Below are 20,011 nucleotides of genomic sequence, written 5' to 3' on the forward strand. Positions count from 1 at the left end.
AGTATTCGGACGCCGGACGACGACGAAGACGACGACGCAGACGCCAACGTGATAGCAATATACGACGAAAATTTTTTCAAAATTTGCGGTCGTATAAAAACAAATTGTATTTTGATTCACACATACCTCCAAAAAACATTTTTTGCAAGAGGAGGGAAGGGGGGTATAATAATTGCACTATTGATTGGTTATATACCCATTGTTAACAATTTACTAAGCTAAATGTATGGTGTATGCTTTAGGAAATATTATGCTACCACATTAATTTCTGAAATGTTACCAAAATTTCCATTTAAAATAAGATATCACCAAAGACAAAAATTTGCCACTGAACATATTTTTCTAACTACTATACCTATCCTTTTTCTGCTTAACTACTATGTTTTAGTAAATCATACATCTGAAATCATGCATATATAATATAAAAATGTCAATGTCAAATTTGGTTTTTCACTAAAATTTCGAAATTGTGAAATCCCAAATCTTGAACATCATACGTATCAATGTTATTTTTTATACAAATGAATATGTCTAAATTACACTCAGTACATGTATACTAAATGCATTTGGATTGTAAATTGGTGAATTTGATGTAACCATTTCAACAAACTAATTTATAAAAAACACAGAAATTTCTACTCAGCCAATTTCTATTAAAAAATAAGTAAGTTTCAAAAATTTTGGAATGCTTCAGAAATATATGTCATGGTAAAATGTTTTGAAAACAAACATATCACTGATACCGGGCTTAAAATGTGTAGCCAGATGTGTGCTTTGTCTACAAAAGACTCATCAGTGACTCTTGAATCAAAAATGTTTAAAAGGCCAAATTAAGTACAAAGTTCAAGCGCAAACAAATACTTTACATCACAGTTAAGACTGAATAAATGTCTTTAAGGTGGTACCTAACACTACAGGGAGATAACTCTGTAATATCAGCTAAACGTTTTATTCACGTTGTGTTGTTAAGGGAATATTAAAGCTTCTCATTGATCAAAACTAGTCTTTGTCAAACTGCTATGTAACCAGTGTAATTTTTCTGATAAAATGATTGGTTCAAATTTTTTGAAATTTTTATATTTTTCTCAAAGGGTTAAAGTAAATACTTTGTCAAAATTTTATGAAAATTAAACGAGCCAAATTAATTTTAGTCAAGGTGTTGGGTACCACCTTAATAAAAAAATTAAAAAAATTCTGAAACAAATTTAAGGCAGGTAGATGACGGAGAAGGTTTGCAATTCTTAACATTTATTTGCAACATTCACAACATAAGAAATAACAAAATTTAACTGCACCAATGAAAAAAATACAAAAATCCTTAGTAACCAAATCATGAAGGTGAAACAACTAACCGTTGGTCCATAGGGTAATCATTTAACAAAATAAACTTAACAAAAGTTGCTACAAACAAAACTAAACCACCTTTCTGTGTTCTCCCACATATATACAAGTAGCACTCTGCAATTTGAAATAGCACTGCTTTTCGGAAATTATACCAGCACATTTATAATACATGTTATTATAAATTTAGTATGTCCGTAGCACTATGGCAAAACAAATATAGTGCCACAGCAACATGCTGTTTTATATCCCTGTGGAGAACACTGCCTTTGTAAATAAACAAAAAACAAACAAAAAGGTTAAAATAATTATCAGTATTCTCGTTTAAATAATAGAATTTAATGAATTTAATGCAAAAGGTAAGTACAAAAATCCAACATAAATGTTCTTTTGATAATATGTATTGATATCGTTCAGCTAATACAGTTGCTTTGTGAAAGAAAGGATGAAATATGAATGATGAAATGGTTGTAAATTTCTTTATACTATATTTTTCTAATTCAAAGTGTTGTCAATGTAGGGAATGATTACTGGCTATTTCATCTGGGCAGTGGTGTGAGGGCAAGGTTATTTAATAATTCCTGAAATTGCAAAAAAAATAATAATCCTTTCAAAATTATGCTAATTTATTGAAAAGAATAAATGGCACAAGAAAGTGTTGTCACTTTAGTAAAGAAATGTTGTTTGTGATGTCAATTTAACATTCTTAGCATATCAAAATTTACTTTTTGCATGGCTATTTTTTTGAAAAAAAGATGAACATCCTATCACAAAAAGATATTTCTGGCTTTTTAAATTTTTTAGCAAAATATCTTAAACTTAACAGGATGTGGTAGTATCAATTTAAACAGTTTCTAACAGATTAATAAGGAAAATAAATAACTTCAAAATTAACAATCAACCTATAATAATTATAAAATGGTTCAGACATTAACAAACCTTTTTTTATATAACTGACTATATAAATATTTGAATATTACAATACAATAATACAGCTAAATATATATGAGATTTAAGCCTCTGTTAGTATGGTTTTCTATATCCTTAAAAAAAATACATGGCACACACAACTAATAATATACTGCTAAGATATGATAATTACTTCAAATAAAAAATATTAAATATCGTTATCTATTGCATATAATTAGAAAGATAGAATAGGAAAAAACAGGAAGATCTTCTTGCAATTGGAAAAAATTGAGACAAACTTCACTTCGTGGGACAAATTCTTTTCACAAACCATACTTTAGCATTTATGTCCTCTCTAACTTTTTTTTTTTATCAATGTAAAGAATTCGTAAACAGCAGAAAATAGATTTGAAAGAAAATAATTTTACTATTAACGATTCTCATAAAGATATAATTTTTAAACTCTGAACTGTAAAATATTGCTACCACTTGAAATATCCTTAAAGTTACAATATCAACTAAATAAATAGGTTCTAACTAAGAAAATACAAAAATAAAGACAGCCTCAGTCTGATTTCCAGTCACATGGCATGTAACTTCCAATCAAAAAGCCTGAACATTAGTCTAAATCTCTTAATTATGCAAGTGCTTATAAAATTGTAGTAAATGTATCGCAGTTTGATAATGGACACTTACAATAAAGTATTTATTATAAACATCTAAATAAAAATCTACATTAAGACATATTTACACCAAGTGCAGTCCGAGTCTTTTCATAAACCACATAACTTATACTAACTGCTGGAAGAACTTTGAGAAAATTAGGTGTCAAGCCACGATACAGTCCCAATGGTCCATCTTGTTTGATGATTTTCTTAAACATTCCTGACATTGTGTCATGTCCTTCTCCTGCAAAAAAACACAATGTATATGTTAATCTTTTTTCCTCAATTTTACAGGAAATTGAAGGAAGTCAGGAATGAGGTACATGTACTAGGAACGAAGGACAAATATGTTTTTGGGTGGAAATTATTACTTAACTAGTATTTCTTCTAGTGACATTTTTGTTTGTAAATTTAAAAATTGGACAGCAGTATGAATGTATTTTCGATTTTCCATTGTCATTGGAACCACTGTTTTTATTAAAGTTTTCAAATAACATGTATGTTGTATTATTTTCCTTCATTTAAAGTGCATTAATTTACATCAAGAAATAACTCAGTGATAATGTTGGAAAGTGAAGATAGTAGAACATGAAGTATTCACAAATACACCTCCTCTTTCATGATCCTCTTTCATGATTTTGGTTGCAAAAGGGTTTCTATTCTGATTTTTATCTCAATACTAAACACATATATATTTTGTCAAGTTATAGTGGTAGATAATTATATTTATCATATGTTTAGTGGTAAATACAGTAGTTTTGAATATTTGATAAATAGCCTGCTTGTTTAATCCATATCGTGCAACTTTGATGCGCACCCTTTATCACACCTTTACCCTTTTATCACACCCCTATTTTTTTTTATTTTTTTTTTTACATAAAGTCAGTTTTTATTTATGTAAGCTTAAAAAATATTTTTCCTCAAAATAGGTACGGTCATTCGGGCGTGACACAATTTATTAAATGACGTCATTGTTTGGTATGTACATGTGACGTCACGAACGTCAAGTTTTCATATTTTTTGGCACACTAAATGCAACTATAAAAATACAAAACACACAAAAAAAATCAATAATAAACAATATATTTTTAAAACAGCACGCAAATTTTAAGGTAAACCACGTGCTTTGGATAAGTAATTGAGCAGTTCTTTTAAGGCTTTTAAAACAAGACAAAAATAGAACTGAAGGTAACCCAGTGAACAGTTCATATAATATAACTCTCCTGTTGAAATATATGATAAAGCGTATGAAACATGGCAAAATCTGTATCACATGCCATTTCACCCTCTACCTTTAGGCCCTTGGGCTGATATTGGTGTCTCAGGATGATACGACATACGATACAGATTTTGCCATGTATTATTCTCTATATAAACATGCGAAAAGTAGGTGCCCATTGATTATGTTAGACAGGTGTTTGATGAAGAGAGTTAAATTATATAAAGAATACATTTGGGAGAGTCTTAAGAGTGACAGTTAGAGACAGGTGACTGCTGAAACAAAGCAGGTTTAACTGTACCAGAATGTCCCATAATTATTATGTTCAAGTCACTATACAGTTCTTCCAAGCAAAATAATTCAATTAATGAATTTATAAATATATTCAGTGATATTAATATATATTCATGTCAACAAATAGGTTACTTATTGAACACATCATCCTCCCATGTTAAATGCTGATTTTTCTATTCAGAATTCATGAGAAATACTTAAAAAAAAAAAAACACACAAGCAACCATAAAATTGAATTAATTTAGAAAAAAAACAAAAAAAAATCACCAAGATTTCAAAAATGAAATGATAAACACCAATAAAAAATAGAATTAAATAGAATAAATGCACAAAAAATTCTCTTGTATTCCCTTGTATCAGATATTCCAAAAAAATTTTTACAACACTTAAAACAACGAAATATAAAACTTATAAAACCCAAAACAATGCTTTTTTTGGTTTGTTTATCCCCTTATGACTTTTGAAGGTACAAAGATGGCAGAGCATTGTTTATTGAAACAAATTTTACATGACATTGCAAGATTAATTTACAGTGACAACATTTGTTCACACACAAACCATACATACTTGTCTTTATATGTCTCTCTAGAACATAAACATTCACAGAATCAACTTGTTATTCAATTATTAACCCTTTCCTCCATAATGACGCCTTTTGACACCACCCCCTTTACTCCATGATGACGCCTTTTGACGCCTGTGTAGTACCTCAGTTGAAATGCTTTGACTACAAAATGTCTGCATCAGACTTTAAAAAAAATTGTATCCAATATGAAAAGGAGATTCATGAGAATTATCTGACTTGAATTTCATTGATGAAATATTGGTTTTCACAATGCATTAACACTTTAAAACTGATGATTTTTTTTAACTGAAAAAAATCCTATGCGAATCAAGTATATTAAAAAAAAAATCCATGGAGGAAAGGGTTAAAGATACACAAATGTAGTAAATTGGACAGTGGTTGGTAACTTTCATTACTTGTTTTAATGTAATCCTGCTTACTGATGTTGTCCTTTAAAAACTGTGTTTATCACTTATAATCACTGCTTTATTCATTGTTATAGAAGACTGTATGACCAAAAAAAATCATTTATAAGGACTATATAGTATATAAAACTCTAAAAGTATTTCCAATAAAAAAAATTCTCAAAAAAACCCTATACAATTGCTTCAGCCAAAAAGAAAGAACAAATAAGTTAGTAAACCAAGACCTTTCAGAAAAACAAAACCTGGGACCACCGTAAATCTTATTAAATCTGAAAGTTAAAAACTGCCAATGTTTGCATTAATCCATAATAATCAAAGTGTTGTCATTTTCTACGAATGTCTTAGAATACTTACGTTGTGCCTGTAGCCTCGTTCTGACCAGAGCTAAGGGATAACTAGCTAACTGTCCACATGTACTACTACATGTACCACAAGCTAATAATGCAAATATTCCTGGGTCAGCTCCTCCAGTTCTCTTTGTGTAGATGTTTCTAAGTGTCTGAAAAAAAGAAATTTCAATATCTAAAAGTGTGTTTTCCAAATGGAATTCATTTTCTAATTTAAACTAATTAGCCAAATACAGTAATTAGAAAACTAATTCATTTCCTAACTAAAAACTTTAAACTCTCAACTTGAAAATCCAGCTTCGTGTGTCTGTTAAGTATTAAGCATCCTAGGGCTCATGAATATTGTATTAATAAGTTCTGGTCTGGACTATGCATTTAATTTGCTGCTGGATTTTCAAGTCATCATCATCCCATTAAAAATTGAAAATCATTTATGGTTATATTCAGGGCCAATATGATTTGCTTTCTTTATCACATCCTGATACAGTCGATTCCACTTAATTGCATACCGCTTAATAGCATAATTCGGTTAATTGCATACTTTTCTCCTGCACAAAACCATTTCCCATTCATCTAATGTTAAATTGTACGGTTATCTGCATAGCCCCACAAGTGGCATTTCGGTTAATTGCATAGAAAATAATCGCTAGCTAGATATGCTTAGTTAAAACTGACGAGATTTTTGACCGGAAACAGCAATTTGGTAAGTATATTTTTCTTGAATGCATCATAATTTTTGATATTATTTCACATTTACTTCTGTGTTATTTAAATAAAGTTTTAAAACAGGTTTTTCGTGTTTATATGGTTATAAAAAAGGCCTCGATGTGTACACAGGTAAAGTTTCCCATATTCTATTTTAAGCCTCGAGGTCATAAAAATGTCAATCAGCTGATTGTTGTAAAAACACAACCATTCTATGATCTTCTATCTCAAAAGGTGTTAATTATTGATTGCATTTCAAACATTGTTCAGATTGCATTTTGGGTGTATTTTTAAAACAATAACGCCTGCTAATTGTCGATCATTATCCAATGTGCAATCTCGTAATTTGGCTAGGGGTGATCTACATTTATGTTAAATATTACAGGGCATTTATATATGGTTGAAGAATTTCATTCATCAATCTTTCATTTTTAATATTTTTTGAAAAGAACATTAACTTAAAATTATCATATTTTCTCACTTTCAACACTCGTGACCAGCAAATAACCCGTGCAGGGCCCCATTAGCTAACTGCTTTGCATATACGAAACTAACGAGGTAAAAGTAACAGTGTTACATCACTGTGCAATCGGTAAATACTGCATATTAAAGGCAGTTCATTACACATTTATTGTATCAAATGATTATGAACTGTGTAGCATTGTTCAACAGTTTGTTTTAATCAAAGCGTAACAATATAATTTGTACATCCGGGTCAAAGAAACAAATCTATTTTTAGAAATTTTTTATTTTCGTATCTCAGGTAAAGGAAAGTACATAAATAAACTAAAACTAAATGTGTTTATAAACTTTATTGAAAGAATAAAATGCATGACACTAGACAAATAACTTTTATTAGAATAAATAATCATTCAATATGTTGTAAGTGGATTATGGACGTTCATCTTTCTTCAGGATTTCCTTTACTGATCTGCACTATCGATGTTATTTGACTCCGTATTTTGGCATTTCGGATATAAGCATACTCCGCTTTATTGCATAATTTCGTCTGACAAATAGGCTATGCAAATAACCGGTATGTACTGTACTAACATTAATGACTTGACTGTGGTTCTTTCAGCAGTTTGTTAAAAAATAAATGAATTTTGATTTGATGAAACAATAATTATCTTTAATAGGTGGAGAGCAAGGCTTATTATCAAGTCACAGTAACATAATTTTTCAATTAAACATCATTTAGTCAATATCAATAAACATTTTCAGATAAAATGGTGATGCAATAATAATGTTTAGAAAATTCATACTTCTCAAAAAGCAAATTTCCTTTCAGATTTTTCTTTTGAAAATTCTGAACATGCTGAAGTCACAGACTATAATTTTTTTTTACTAAAACACACCATTCACAAGTTGTAAATCTTAATATATAGTGGATAGTTCTTACCTCATATATTGCCAGATCTATGCCAGCATATGGAATAATACCAAGCATATTAGGAACATAGCCACGGTAAAATACTTGTGCTCCTTCTGACTTGTAAACTTTTTTTGCACAGTCAATGATACCATCAAACTGACCGGTCTTCCTCAATGCTAATCTTGTCTTTAACACCTGTAAGAGCAAATGTCAAAATTTTAATTTTATTTTATTTCAACTCTCAACACTGCTGTCAAAATTTAAACAGTATTTACATTTATTATTATTTTATTTTTTTTACATACAATGAGATGAAATTATACATATTTGTCAAAAATGGGATTCTGGGACAAGTTTTGAAAACTTTAATAAATCTGATTAAATTGCTCAGCTGATTTAAACAGAGTTATCTCCCTGTAGCATTAGGTATCACCTTAAATTTTTTTTAGTTTTCAGAGACAACACAAAGCAATTTTACTGAAAAACTGGTCTTGAAAGTGTGTTCCACATTATTTATCATATCATAGTGTCATATAGAAATCCCTTCATGTATTGCCCCTCTCATTGCCATCATACTAATAGAGTAATGCTGAATTATTCTAGTCAAGGTTAGTATTTTGATGTATATCACCTTGGGCCATTTCTAGAAAAGGCAACATTTTCTCTACTGTACTGTAGGGATGGCCTTTTTGTTCTAAATATAATAATCTGTCCCTTTTGAGCACATCCACCACAGGAAAATGCAGCTCTGCTTATTCTTTGACTCCTACCAGCTCTCGATGTATTCCTGAAGTTATATAAACTAAGGCTGGAAACACTAATCTGTGGATTCATCATTGTTTGTTGGATACCAATTTTCATGGATTTTGTGGAAGCAGGTGTTAATGGAGCAGCCAAACTATTTCCATGGAAATGAGATGTGCCAACGCTTATACATCTGCATACCAAATATCATAGACTAATAATAACCACTAATAGTTCCTCTCAAACTGTTTAACTGACCTAACCACAAACTAATACGTGTTAAATAGGCAAAAGTTTAAGTCAATAGTTCATCACCGAGGTGGCAGGTAAAAAAATATCCATGGAAATGAGATGCCAATGCTTATATACATTTCCATACCAAATACCACTCATGGTTTCCCATAAACTTAACCTTATCACAATAGTCTTCCTTTTTCAATTTTGCCATAAAAAAATCTGAAATCCTGAAATATCTTCTATTATGGTATAAACAGACTGTGATAGAGAATACTTTACTTAATAACAAACCTCCATTGGATAGATAATTGTTTGCGCTGTAGCTCCTGCCAAAGATCCAGACATTAATCTCTCTACCATTGTAATTTCACTTCTGTCACCTTTGAACAAGGATTTATACTAATAAAAGAAAGTTTGTATTATAAAGCTATGTCAATGAAGGTATGATTCCAGTTTCTTTAATTTTTGTACAAATATAATTTATTCTAAAATACTTCAAAGATACAATTCAATAACATGGTTATTTTAATGTGATACTAAAAGAACAGAAATGAAATATTTTACAAATGCGGAAAAATGTAAAATACGAATGTCAAGCTGAATGAATCAATGCTTTATTGGAAACAGCAGTCAAAGGTAGATCAGTATTAAAATTTATAAATAACATATTTTTCATTTATAATTTGTTTTAAAAAAAAAAAAAAATCATTTCAAAAAAGGTGATTTTTCAAATCCAACCCTTACAGAAAATACAAAAAAAATAATAATGACAAAATTGCTTAAATGTGGCAATGTTTTGTATTATTATGAAACAATTGAATGTTTGTTATGTTTTTCAACATCTCATTTTTCTGTTATATTCAGTTTTTGGTTCTAATACTTGTTTATCTCTGTTTATCTCTTTTATTTACTCTGAATACTTACTTGTTCATAAGCCATAAATTTGATAGCAGATTCTGGTGCAATTTTAAGAACGTTTATAAAATTGCCCCTCCACAGAGATTTTACTCCTCCTTCTTTGACCATGTACTGCAATCCATTTACAACACCATAATTTGAATTTTTACTACCATGAACCTATAAGAAAGAAATTTTACAGTAAAAGCCATTTTCATTTTGATCTTAATTAAAAGAGGAAATATGAAGAATTTCAAATTTTGAAAATTTAACGATTTTTGGGTAATCTTAAATACAATCAACGGGATATTGTTGTAAAATGTGTTTATTTCTTCCTGGTTTCACTCCTCCAAAAATAAAAGTTTTTCTTAACCAGATATCGTAGAAAAAAACACAGTATAGGGTTATGTGTTTGCTACAAGATCGCCATTAATTATAACATCTTTGCAGCTGTTATCATAATGCTAGCAAGTTAAAGGTTTGGTTGATAAAAAGGGACTGGTAAATAAGTGGTTACAAATCGTAACAATTCTTTTTATATCACAACATGCTCCTCCCATATTCCTTGCATTGACATTGAACATAGTTTGTCCTACATACATTTGTTAGTGTTTTCTGCTTAAGACAAAAATTCAGAAACTGAAAACAGATGTTTATTTGATAACTGATTATTATCCCTGACCTATTATTATCATAACAAAATTCCATATTGATGATGAAGGATGAAAATTTCATCTTGATGCTCAATTTACCTGTAGGAATATTTTGATACGATCCAGCGGTGCAGTAGCTGTTCTTGATACAGCTCCAGCAATTCCTCCTGCCACTAGGTGACGCCACCACATTCCAGTCTGCATTTCCTTCTCTGTAAAATCATCAGGTACAATGGCATTCTCACCAATATCTATAATCTGCAACAATTACAAGTTCTAAAATTTTACATTTCAGAATTGGAAATGAATGTCTCAATAGGGCAGATTCACTTTATTAAGATCTAGAGAAGTCATTGTTGGGTTCTAAACTTATGCTTACCCAAGATTCAAAAATAGCAAAGGCATAGAAAGTTATTCAATGGTAAATGCTGACATGAATCTGCATCTTTTTATTTTATCATGTTGAAAGTGATAACTGGGCTATCATATGACCAGTACTCTATAACTACAGCTTAATCTCATCTCACCTCACAAGGTAATTAAGGGCTGCACGATACGCCCGTCACTTTTTTTAACATGTAAAGTTCCATAAATCCTTCATAACATATCAGAAATTAATAAAACAAAACTTAAGGGAGGTTATCTAATAGATATAAACCAGTAACCAAACTTCATGAAAACTGCTATTGGTATACTGAGTAATTTTCTGAGACTGGAAAATCCCCCCTTTTATGAATAAAATGCCATAACTCAGAAATGTAAAATCAAAAATTTGTATTTAAAAGGGAGCTTAAATCAATAGATCTATAAACAATTCAACAAAGTTTTATGAAAACTGCTCAAAGCATTTTTGAGTTCATGTCAGAAAACAAGAAAATCCCCCTTTTTTTAAATAATAAAACTCTCAGAAATGCAAAATCTTAAAATTTAAAAAAATCAAAAGGGACCCCCCCCCTTCCAAAAAAAGACCCACCATTGCCACACACATATACACAATTGCAAACAGATGCAAAAAAAATCAGTGCTTACCTCATTATTTAGAAGGTCACATCTTATTATGTGTGTCCATCTAGCATACATATGAATTTATTAAGTTGTCACATGTTTTTCATAAGTATTTCATCCTCATCTTGTTTTATCTTATGATTAATGACAGGTGAATTACACCTCTCTCTGTTTTACCTGTTGTTTTCCTTATTAATTACACACAAAAAATCATGTACAACATGCATGATGTTGTTTACACTGATAAAAGTACATTTAACTTAACTGGATATAACCAGTTACATGTAGTCTAAGGGAGATAAGGCACAGAAAAAATAATTAATTATCTAATACATTTATTGTTTATCTTGCACTTTTAAAATCAACTTTATTGAAATAATTAATTACTGAAGGCTACTAAAAACAAAATCATGTTTTGCAGTCTATTTCTTTTATATCTTGTTACATGTTTAAAAAAATGTTGACTTATTGCATTGTCTACTTTGCTAACAACAAAAAATCTATCACCATAAATGATTGCATTATTTTCTCATACCTGTTCGGTCTTTTATAAATATTTACATGGAGAAAAAACTATGCTTTGCAAACTATTTGAAAAAATATATGTGATTTCAATACTGTAAATTCAGATATTATTGCATGCATTTATTATTGCTTTTTTGTCATTTTAGACTAAATGAGAATTGATTTTTTGCGATATTGAGAAAAATCTTGTTTAATTCATGTAAAAAATTTCAAAATGCGAGTTTGAATTATTGCAATTATAATCCTGTCACATTTTTTCGCAATAATTAAAACATCTGAATAATTTCTGAATTTACAGTACTTGAAAGCAACTTGGAAAAGTAAAATGAAACACATAAAAACACCTTCTTTGTCCCTGACAACAGTTTAAGAAATATATGAAACATGACTTATATGCACTCTGGACATTCATAGAGGAAAAATCAAATACGGTGCTTACAAACTCCATGATCCTGAAAAAACATCCGCTACAAAAGTGTAAAAGCTTAAACATGGACAGCAATATGATCATATGAGATTGCATTTACTAGTATTGTCTATAACTTACCGTTGCATGTCTCCAGTAATGAAGTATATCCTCTAGTTTAGTCACACCAGATGACAATATTAAGTAGTCCCGCCATTCATGCCAATTTATCTTCCTGGATCCATCTTTATCCATCCTATCAATAAATTAGTTATTACTTTAATTTAAATTTTACAGAATGGATATTTTTAAGGGATGAGTCACAACATCTCCCATGCAATTCAATCATTATAATTTGTTCAAGTCATCATTTAAGATAAAATAGTCATAGAGAACTCTTTGTGGACTAAAGATTTTACCCTTTACTTTGGGAGAGTATTGCTACAGAAATTTCAACATTTAACTGGCAAGATTATGCCCCAACTTTCCAGGAAATGAGCAGTAAAGCAACACTTGAAAAATGAATACTTACATTTTCATTAATTGATCTGCTTCTTTCCTTTCTACCTTCATGCCTAGCTTCTTGAAACTTTCCATTATTTCATTCACATCAATAGAACCTAAAATATAAAGAAACTTTAAAATATTTTTGTTTCCCAATTTGTGTTCCATCTTATTTTGAAAAATAGATGATATTTAAAGATATGAACAAACAATATATGAAAAAGAGTATCTTGAGACTCTTAAAAAACCAACTACATGTAGAATAAACTACGTTGCTAAGTGCAGTTGGATATGACAGAAAAGGTCCAAACCTGAACAATTTGGGCAAAAAAGGACACAATATTCATGATACAGGTCTGAATTTGGATTGTAATTAAATATTTGACACATTATAGGTTTCTGACACAGAATAAATTAAGCCAAAGAACATAAGATAGGTTAAATGATTTGAATTTAAATTCAATTGACGAGTTCTTGCTTTTGTGCAATAGTGATACACTGTCCTGTTGTGCAATACTAAAATAAATCTGTTTTCAGACTATATACAAAGAATTAGCAATTGTGACCCCCAATTATTTTTTTGGAAATTTGACATTTTCTTAAATCTTGAAGAATAAATATTGACCCTCCCCCTCTTTGGAAACTCTTAATGTCTTCAGACAACGACATGACAGCAATATAAAACCTTAAAATTTTTTGATGGTAGTATAATAAAATTAAAACATTTTTTTTCTGTCACATTCATAGGAATTTATATATACTTACCATCACGATTTACATCTACTTTTGTGAAGATCTCGTGCAGTTTTTTCTCGTGCTCAGAAATAAATTCTACAAATTCTTTGAATGTTATCTGCCCATCATGATTTGTGTCATGTCTCTGGAAGAACTCCTGAAAAAAGTAAATAAACTTGTGAAATTTTTGTTCATCCATGGCCAATATGTGTAAAAATTTGTATTCTTGACAAATTACTGTGTTTATACTGTTTTTCTAAATGATCATTGATGCCAAACTCAACAACCAAAATTAGTTAAAATGTTAAATATTCAATTCTTCTGCAGAAGTTATTTTTACACATGTATTGAAAACTATGGATACCCAAAATTAGATTAAGAAGTTGAATGGTCCTGGCTAAAGAAATTTATTTCAACATTTCCTTTAAAAATGAAATGAATGAAGGCCAGTCCTGAATTTTGAAATATCATTAAATCTGACTTTGAGATTATAACAATCAGTTTCTCTTATCATTGAATAAAAATGCACCAAAATATATCAGTTTAGAATTTAAATTATTTATATAGTTCAAGTCTAGAATTAATTTTTTGCACAGGATGGTGATGACAGCTTTAATTAGGGTAATCTTGTAAATGATCTTTTGTTCCAACGTTGGAAAGTTCCGGGCGAAAAGAACTAACTAGTCGAAAAGTTCCGGAGGAACTTATTAACTAGTTACTTTGTTCTTCCTCTGGTTTAAAAGTTCCACCCGAACAAAGTGACTAGTTGAAAAGTTCCAATGGAACATATCAACTAGTTAGAAAGTTCCTTTTTGCCAAATTAGTCAAAACCAGAACTAACAAACTAGCACCAAAGTTCCAACAGAACTTATCAACCAGGCAGAAAGTTCCATTTGAAGAATTGATGCAAAGTAAAAGCGCAACATATATTATATTTGAACCTTTCAAAGGGAAACCAAGATACTGATTACAAAAGTCAAAAGGAACTTATTCACTAGCCACAAAGTTACTCTTTGGCAAATATAAGTCAAAACCGGACTAACAAACTAGCCCAAAAGTTCCAACGAACTTATCAACCAGTCACAAAGTTCCATTTGGAGAATTGATGCAAAGACCCACATGAGGAGGGGGTATTCTTCCCCCTCTTGAGGGTACTATGAATACTAAATAAATTTGCATGATGATGCAACTTATTCTGTTTTATGTGAGCTATGAAATACAACTTAAATTTATGCTGGGGGCCAGCCGGAGTTTGTTCTTACCCCTCAGTACATCAAAATTTAACTGATGTAACATAGTGGCTGTTACAATCTCATGATCAGGGACTGTATAAATAAAAAAAAAAAATATGTCTCTCTACACCAAACTGGCATATAATCTATAATTTCAAATAAGGCTTGATGAGAAAGACATATTTTCTATGCAGAATATGTTGTGACACTATGAAAACTATCATTTTATTTATTAAAGGAACATATCAAAAATATTATTAGAGAAATATCCAGGGAGGGTGGTGTAGAAAGCTAGCAAAACCTCAAGTTACAGTTTTCATGTATGATGTTTTATAGATACTTTATTTCAGGTTGTTAGTGACTATTGACGTATAAGAGAAATATATAATATTTAGTTAATATGTGTAGGCGTATCTTATCTTCAGAACGTTTTTCAAAGAGTTAATGAACTGGAAGGACAGGTAAAAAAGCACCTGTGCATGACCAGGCAATTGTGCCACTTTGAGCTCCGATAACGCTGTGCTCAAGTCTATTATGTCTATCTTTCCATCCCTATTTTTATCTATTTTGTTAAACAGTTCTTTCAGTTTAGCTGTTTCCATAGGATTCAGTTTGGATGCGTCTTCTTCGCCACTAGACATCGTGAACTGTATGTCCTGGTCCTGTCAACAGTAGACGATATTTCGGTTGAACAATCCCGCAGTGAATGTAAGATCGTTTCTAATTGGCTAATGCAAATGTTGTAGCTAATCACCACAATAAAAGTTTAATAAAAGTATTCAACAACGTTTGTATAATACAAGACCATTTGTATTTTCTACTATAAAACAAATGAAAAAAATATATATATTTACATATTTATTATATATCTAATTTTATTCAGAGATGCATCCTATGGGAGTTTGATATTGCACAAACTGTATATAATTTAACTTGAATCACTGTATTTAAAGTTTATGAATTATATAATTTTATTAAGAAATTATAAAAAAAATGTATTATATTTACCAGACAACAAACATCATCGATAAACCGTTACAATGGTCAATTACATCGTTCATGACAGAAATACTAATACTCAGTCTCTCTTTCCGCTTTATTCAACTAATGAAGTAAAAAAATACAAGATGCATTTCTAAGGTTTTCATAAGTATTCATTAAATCCATAAGTGGGACTAGTTGGTAGGCCCAATCTGACTGAAATACATATCATATGTCCAAGCTTTGCTTACAAGGATCTGAAAACGCTCTTTTTTACTTTCTGTTTTAAAGAACTAGGTTTTGTCTGATTGATACAAAACGCTTCAAAAATTGGAAGGCTGAAATGTCATTGGCTGATTTTAAGAACAGAAAGTTAGATTACTAACAATGGACTAAATATACTAGTAAATTCTGTAACCATGGGCTTTTTATACTAGTAATATTTGTCCGCCCAGACATATTTTACCAGGTCACATTTATCACTTACATTATCAGATCATTGTAAGGAATGCTTGGACACATGAAAATATTGTGGTAGGCTATAATTCAGTACGGTGTAATCGTTTCTTTCATTTAGTGGGACGAGTTGGCGGCAGACGTTTATTCATTGTGATTTAATTCATTTCATAAGTGGTTCGAGTGTGTATTCCTTAATGCTGTTAGATATAATTCTTTGATCAAAAGTTGGGCGAGTTGGCAGGACTAAATTCGCCGGTATTTTACTGGGTTTTTTAAGTTGTTAGAGTTGGTATTCCTTAATGCAGCAATATATAGTTCTTTTATCATAAGTTGGGTGAGTTGGCATGGTTGCCGGAATTTACTATTTTTTTTAAAAGTGGGGCGAGTTATCCGACCTTTATTCATCGGGAGTTTACCTTTTTTCGTAAGTAAAGCGAGTTGGCATGAGTGAATCCAACGAGCTAATTTACCCTTTTCCTTAAGTAGGTAGAGGTCGAAAAGTATGGCGATTTGGCAGTGGGGATATTTGTCAAGGACTCTAAGTAGAGATGGTGCCCCTAAAAAAACTCGAGAAGGCTACTTTAGAGCTTATTGTTGTATCTGTATATTAATCATCTTATTGTGTTTTTGTTAATGTTTTCGTTTGGTTGCTGTTTCATCGGTGTTTATGTTATCTTGTCATTTTAGTGTTATATTTAACATTGACATTAAAGCGCGAGTTTTTGCTAGCCACAAAACCTTGCAAGATCAACCCATTATTTTTTCTTAACATGTTCTGTTCTAAGTCGTGAAAATGGCAGTTGTTATCTTATAGTTCTTATCTTTGTGTGTTGCATTGTCTTTTGATTTTTTTGTTGCACTTCAGTGTTTATGCTGTTTCGTTGTTTTCCTTTTATAGTTGATGTGTTTCCCTTGGTTTTAGTTTGTAACCCGGATTCGTTTTCTCTCATTCGATTTATGACTTTCGAACAGCAGTATGCTACTGTTACCTTAAAGTTTATTTATTCATCCTGATCATTTACACACTCATTATAGGAGGAAACACATTTTTTTGGAGAGATTATTCAATTTGATTAGAAATTAAACATGGACCGATACACTCACACACTGAATAAAGGACATTATGGCTTCATTTTATAAGTCCATCGACACCGTTGTACAATCAATGATCTCGAGAGAAACAAATTTAATTCTATTTTATTCAACCAAAATATAATCTTTCGTAGAGCAACTGCATTACATCCATTTGTATCGTGAACTGAAACATGAATAGACTCAAATGATAGCAGTTAAAAGATTTGCCCAGAAAACTACACCATTTATCGAAAAGACCACAAAATGGAATTGGAAAAGTTCAGAAGTAGACACGAATACCATAAAATTTAAGGAACGAGGAAGACTCATATATCACAATATAATAGAGCAAACTTGGTAGGTTACAAATATGACCTTACTACACTATATAAACAGCCGAGTCAAATCTATAGATCTAAAAATCAGAAATGCAAACAATATATCATGGTAAGAATAATGACTGTTCTACAAAATGGAATCAAATCTAGATCATGTACCACACACAAAACAATACAAGAAGAGAAATAAGCACAACAATGGAAGAAAGTCAATCTAATAATCTAACTACACCAAAAAAAAGCAACGACTCTACTAAAGAATGGAAAAAAAACTAGGATCCCAAAGTATATAAAGGCTCGAAGATAGAGGTGCAAAGAAAACAACGAAATGCTTACAGGGCTACACATTGAAGATATCATTACTCATCAAAACGATGACAAACCATTTGAGAGATCCAAGAAATTCTTGACTTTTGTCAAGCATGAAAGAAAAGAAAAGATTGGAATAACATCACCCATGAAGAAAGAAAAACTGGTCGAGTCCCTTCCTCTATTACATAAATGATTTGCAGGAAGACTTGAACAGTGTGTCTGATTACAGATAAAACCATCGCCTACCTGACAATAACATAAAAAAGATGAGGAAAAATATTACAAGATGCTATGAATAACCAGTAAGATGGGAAAACTATGGTACATGCAAATTCATCCTGGTAAATGCAACATCTTGAGGGTAAAAACTAGAGGCTCTTAAGAGCATGTGTCGCTCACCTTGGTCTTTGTGCATACATGTATTAAACAAAGGACACAGATGGATTCATGACAAAATTGAATTTTGATGATGGTGATGTGTTTGTAGATCCTACTTTTTGTAGAACATTCTTGCTACTTACAATTTTCTCTATCTATAATAAACTTGGCCCTTTTGTTACAGAGGAAAATATTTTGTAAAAATTTACAAAAAATTACCAAACTAATGAAAATTGTTAAAAATTGACAATTACTCTTTAAGAGGTCAAATGACCATTTTGGTCATGTTGACTTATTTGTTTATCTTACTTTGCTGAACATTATTGCTGTTTACAGGTTAAATCTATCTATAATAGTATTCAAGATAATAAACAAAAACAGCAAAATTTCTTTAAAAATTATCAATTGGGTGGGCCGGAGGGGGGGGGGGCAGCATTCCAACAACCGGTTGTCGAATTCATCTGAAAATTTCAGGGCATATAAATTTTGACTTGTTAAACAATTTTATCCCATGTCAGATTTGCTCTAAATGCTTTGAGTTATAAGCCAAAATCTATGTTTTACCCCTATTTTCTATTTTTAGCCATGGCGGCCATCTTGGTTGGCTGGCCGGGTCAACGGACACATTTTCAAATTACATACCCTAATGATGATTGTGGACAAGTTTGGTTAAATTTGACTTAGTAGATTCATTGGAGAAGATTTTTGTAAAAGATTACAAAAATTTACGAAAAAATGTTGAAAATTGACTTTAAAGGGCAGTAACTCCTTAAGAGATCAATTGACCATTTTGATTATGCAGACTTATTTGTAGATCTTAATTTACTGAGCATTCTGGCTGTTCACAGTTTACCCTTATCTATAATAATATTCAAGATAATAACCAAAAATGGCAAAATTTCCTTAAAATTACCAATTTAGGGTCAGCAACCCAACAACGGGTACTCCGATTCATCTGAAAATTTCAGAGCAGATAGATCTTGACCGGATAAACAATTTGATTCCTCGGCAGATTTGCTCTAAATGCTTTTGTTTCAGAAATATAAGCCAAAATCTTCATTTTACCACTATTTTCTTTTTTCTTAGCCATGGCGGCCATCTTGGTTGGTTGGCTGGATCACCGACCCAATTTTTAAACTAGATACCCCAATGATGATTGTGGCCAAGTTTGGTTTAATTTTGCCTAGTAGTTTCAGAGGAGAAGATTTTTGTAAAAGTTAACGACGACGGACGACGACGGACGCCGGACGCAAAGTGATGAGAAAATCTCACTTGGCACTTCGGCCCAGGTGAGCTAAAAAGGAGACACCAGTTAAAACAGCATTTCATGTCATGACCACAGTTGAGAAGTAGTACAGCCATTCAAATACTTAGATATCACCATTTCAAACAAACTGAAATGGAGATCAATACACACAGCAGGTAACGGACAATTCAAATATAACACTTGGATTTTTGCGACGAAACATCAGAATTTCATCGACAAAAGGAAAGAGCCAAGCTTACATTGGACTAGTCAGATCGCAGTCTAAAGTGTTTGGGACCAAGCCACAAAAACGTCCATTGAAACGCTATTCAAAAGGTGCTGGCAGAAATCGATACGTATCAAAGAAATGATAGACCACGTACAAATGGAAATCATCACAAGCTCACAGACAGGAAAACCAGACTAGTTACGTTTTATGA

At 31.1% G+C, this 20,011-nt stretch overlaps 1 protein-coding gene across 1 annotated transcript; it reads right to left on the reverse strand.

Moving 5' to 3' along the window:
- Positions 1 to 398: 398 nt before the first annotated feature.
- Positions 399 to 15,497, reverse strand: LOC139512207 (calcium-binding mitochondrial carrier protein SCaMC-2-like). Its single transcript, XM_071299642.1, has 10 exons — positions 15,257 to 15,497; positions 13,582 to 13,708; positions 12,845 to 12,932; positions 12,454 to 12,568; positions 10,476 to 10,634; positions 9,751 to 9,903; positions 9,118 to 9,225; positions 7,873 to 8,040; positions 5,773 to 5,917; positions 399 to 3,159 (listed from the first exon to the last, which is right to left on the reverse strand). Exons 1-10 carry the CDS (start codon positions 15,422 to 15,424, stop codon positions 2,987 to 2,989), a joined length of 1,404 nt encoding a protein of 467 aa, XP_071155743.1. The 5' UTR covers positions 15,425 to 15,497; the 3' UTR covers positions 399 to 2,986.
- Positions 15,498 to 20,011: the final 4,514 nt, after the last annotated feature.

This window comes from Mytilus edulis, chromosome 2 (genome assembly GCF_963676685.1).
Source record: "Mytilus edulis chromosome 2, xbMytEdul2.2, whole genome shotgun sequence".
NCBI lineage: Eukaryota > Metazoa > Mollusca > Bivalvia > Mytilida > Mytilidae > Mytilus > Mytilus edulis.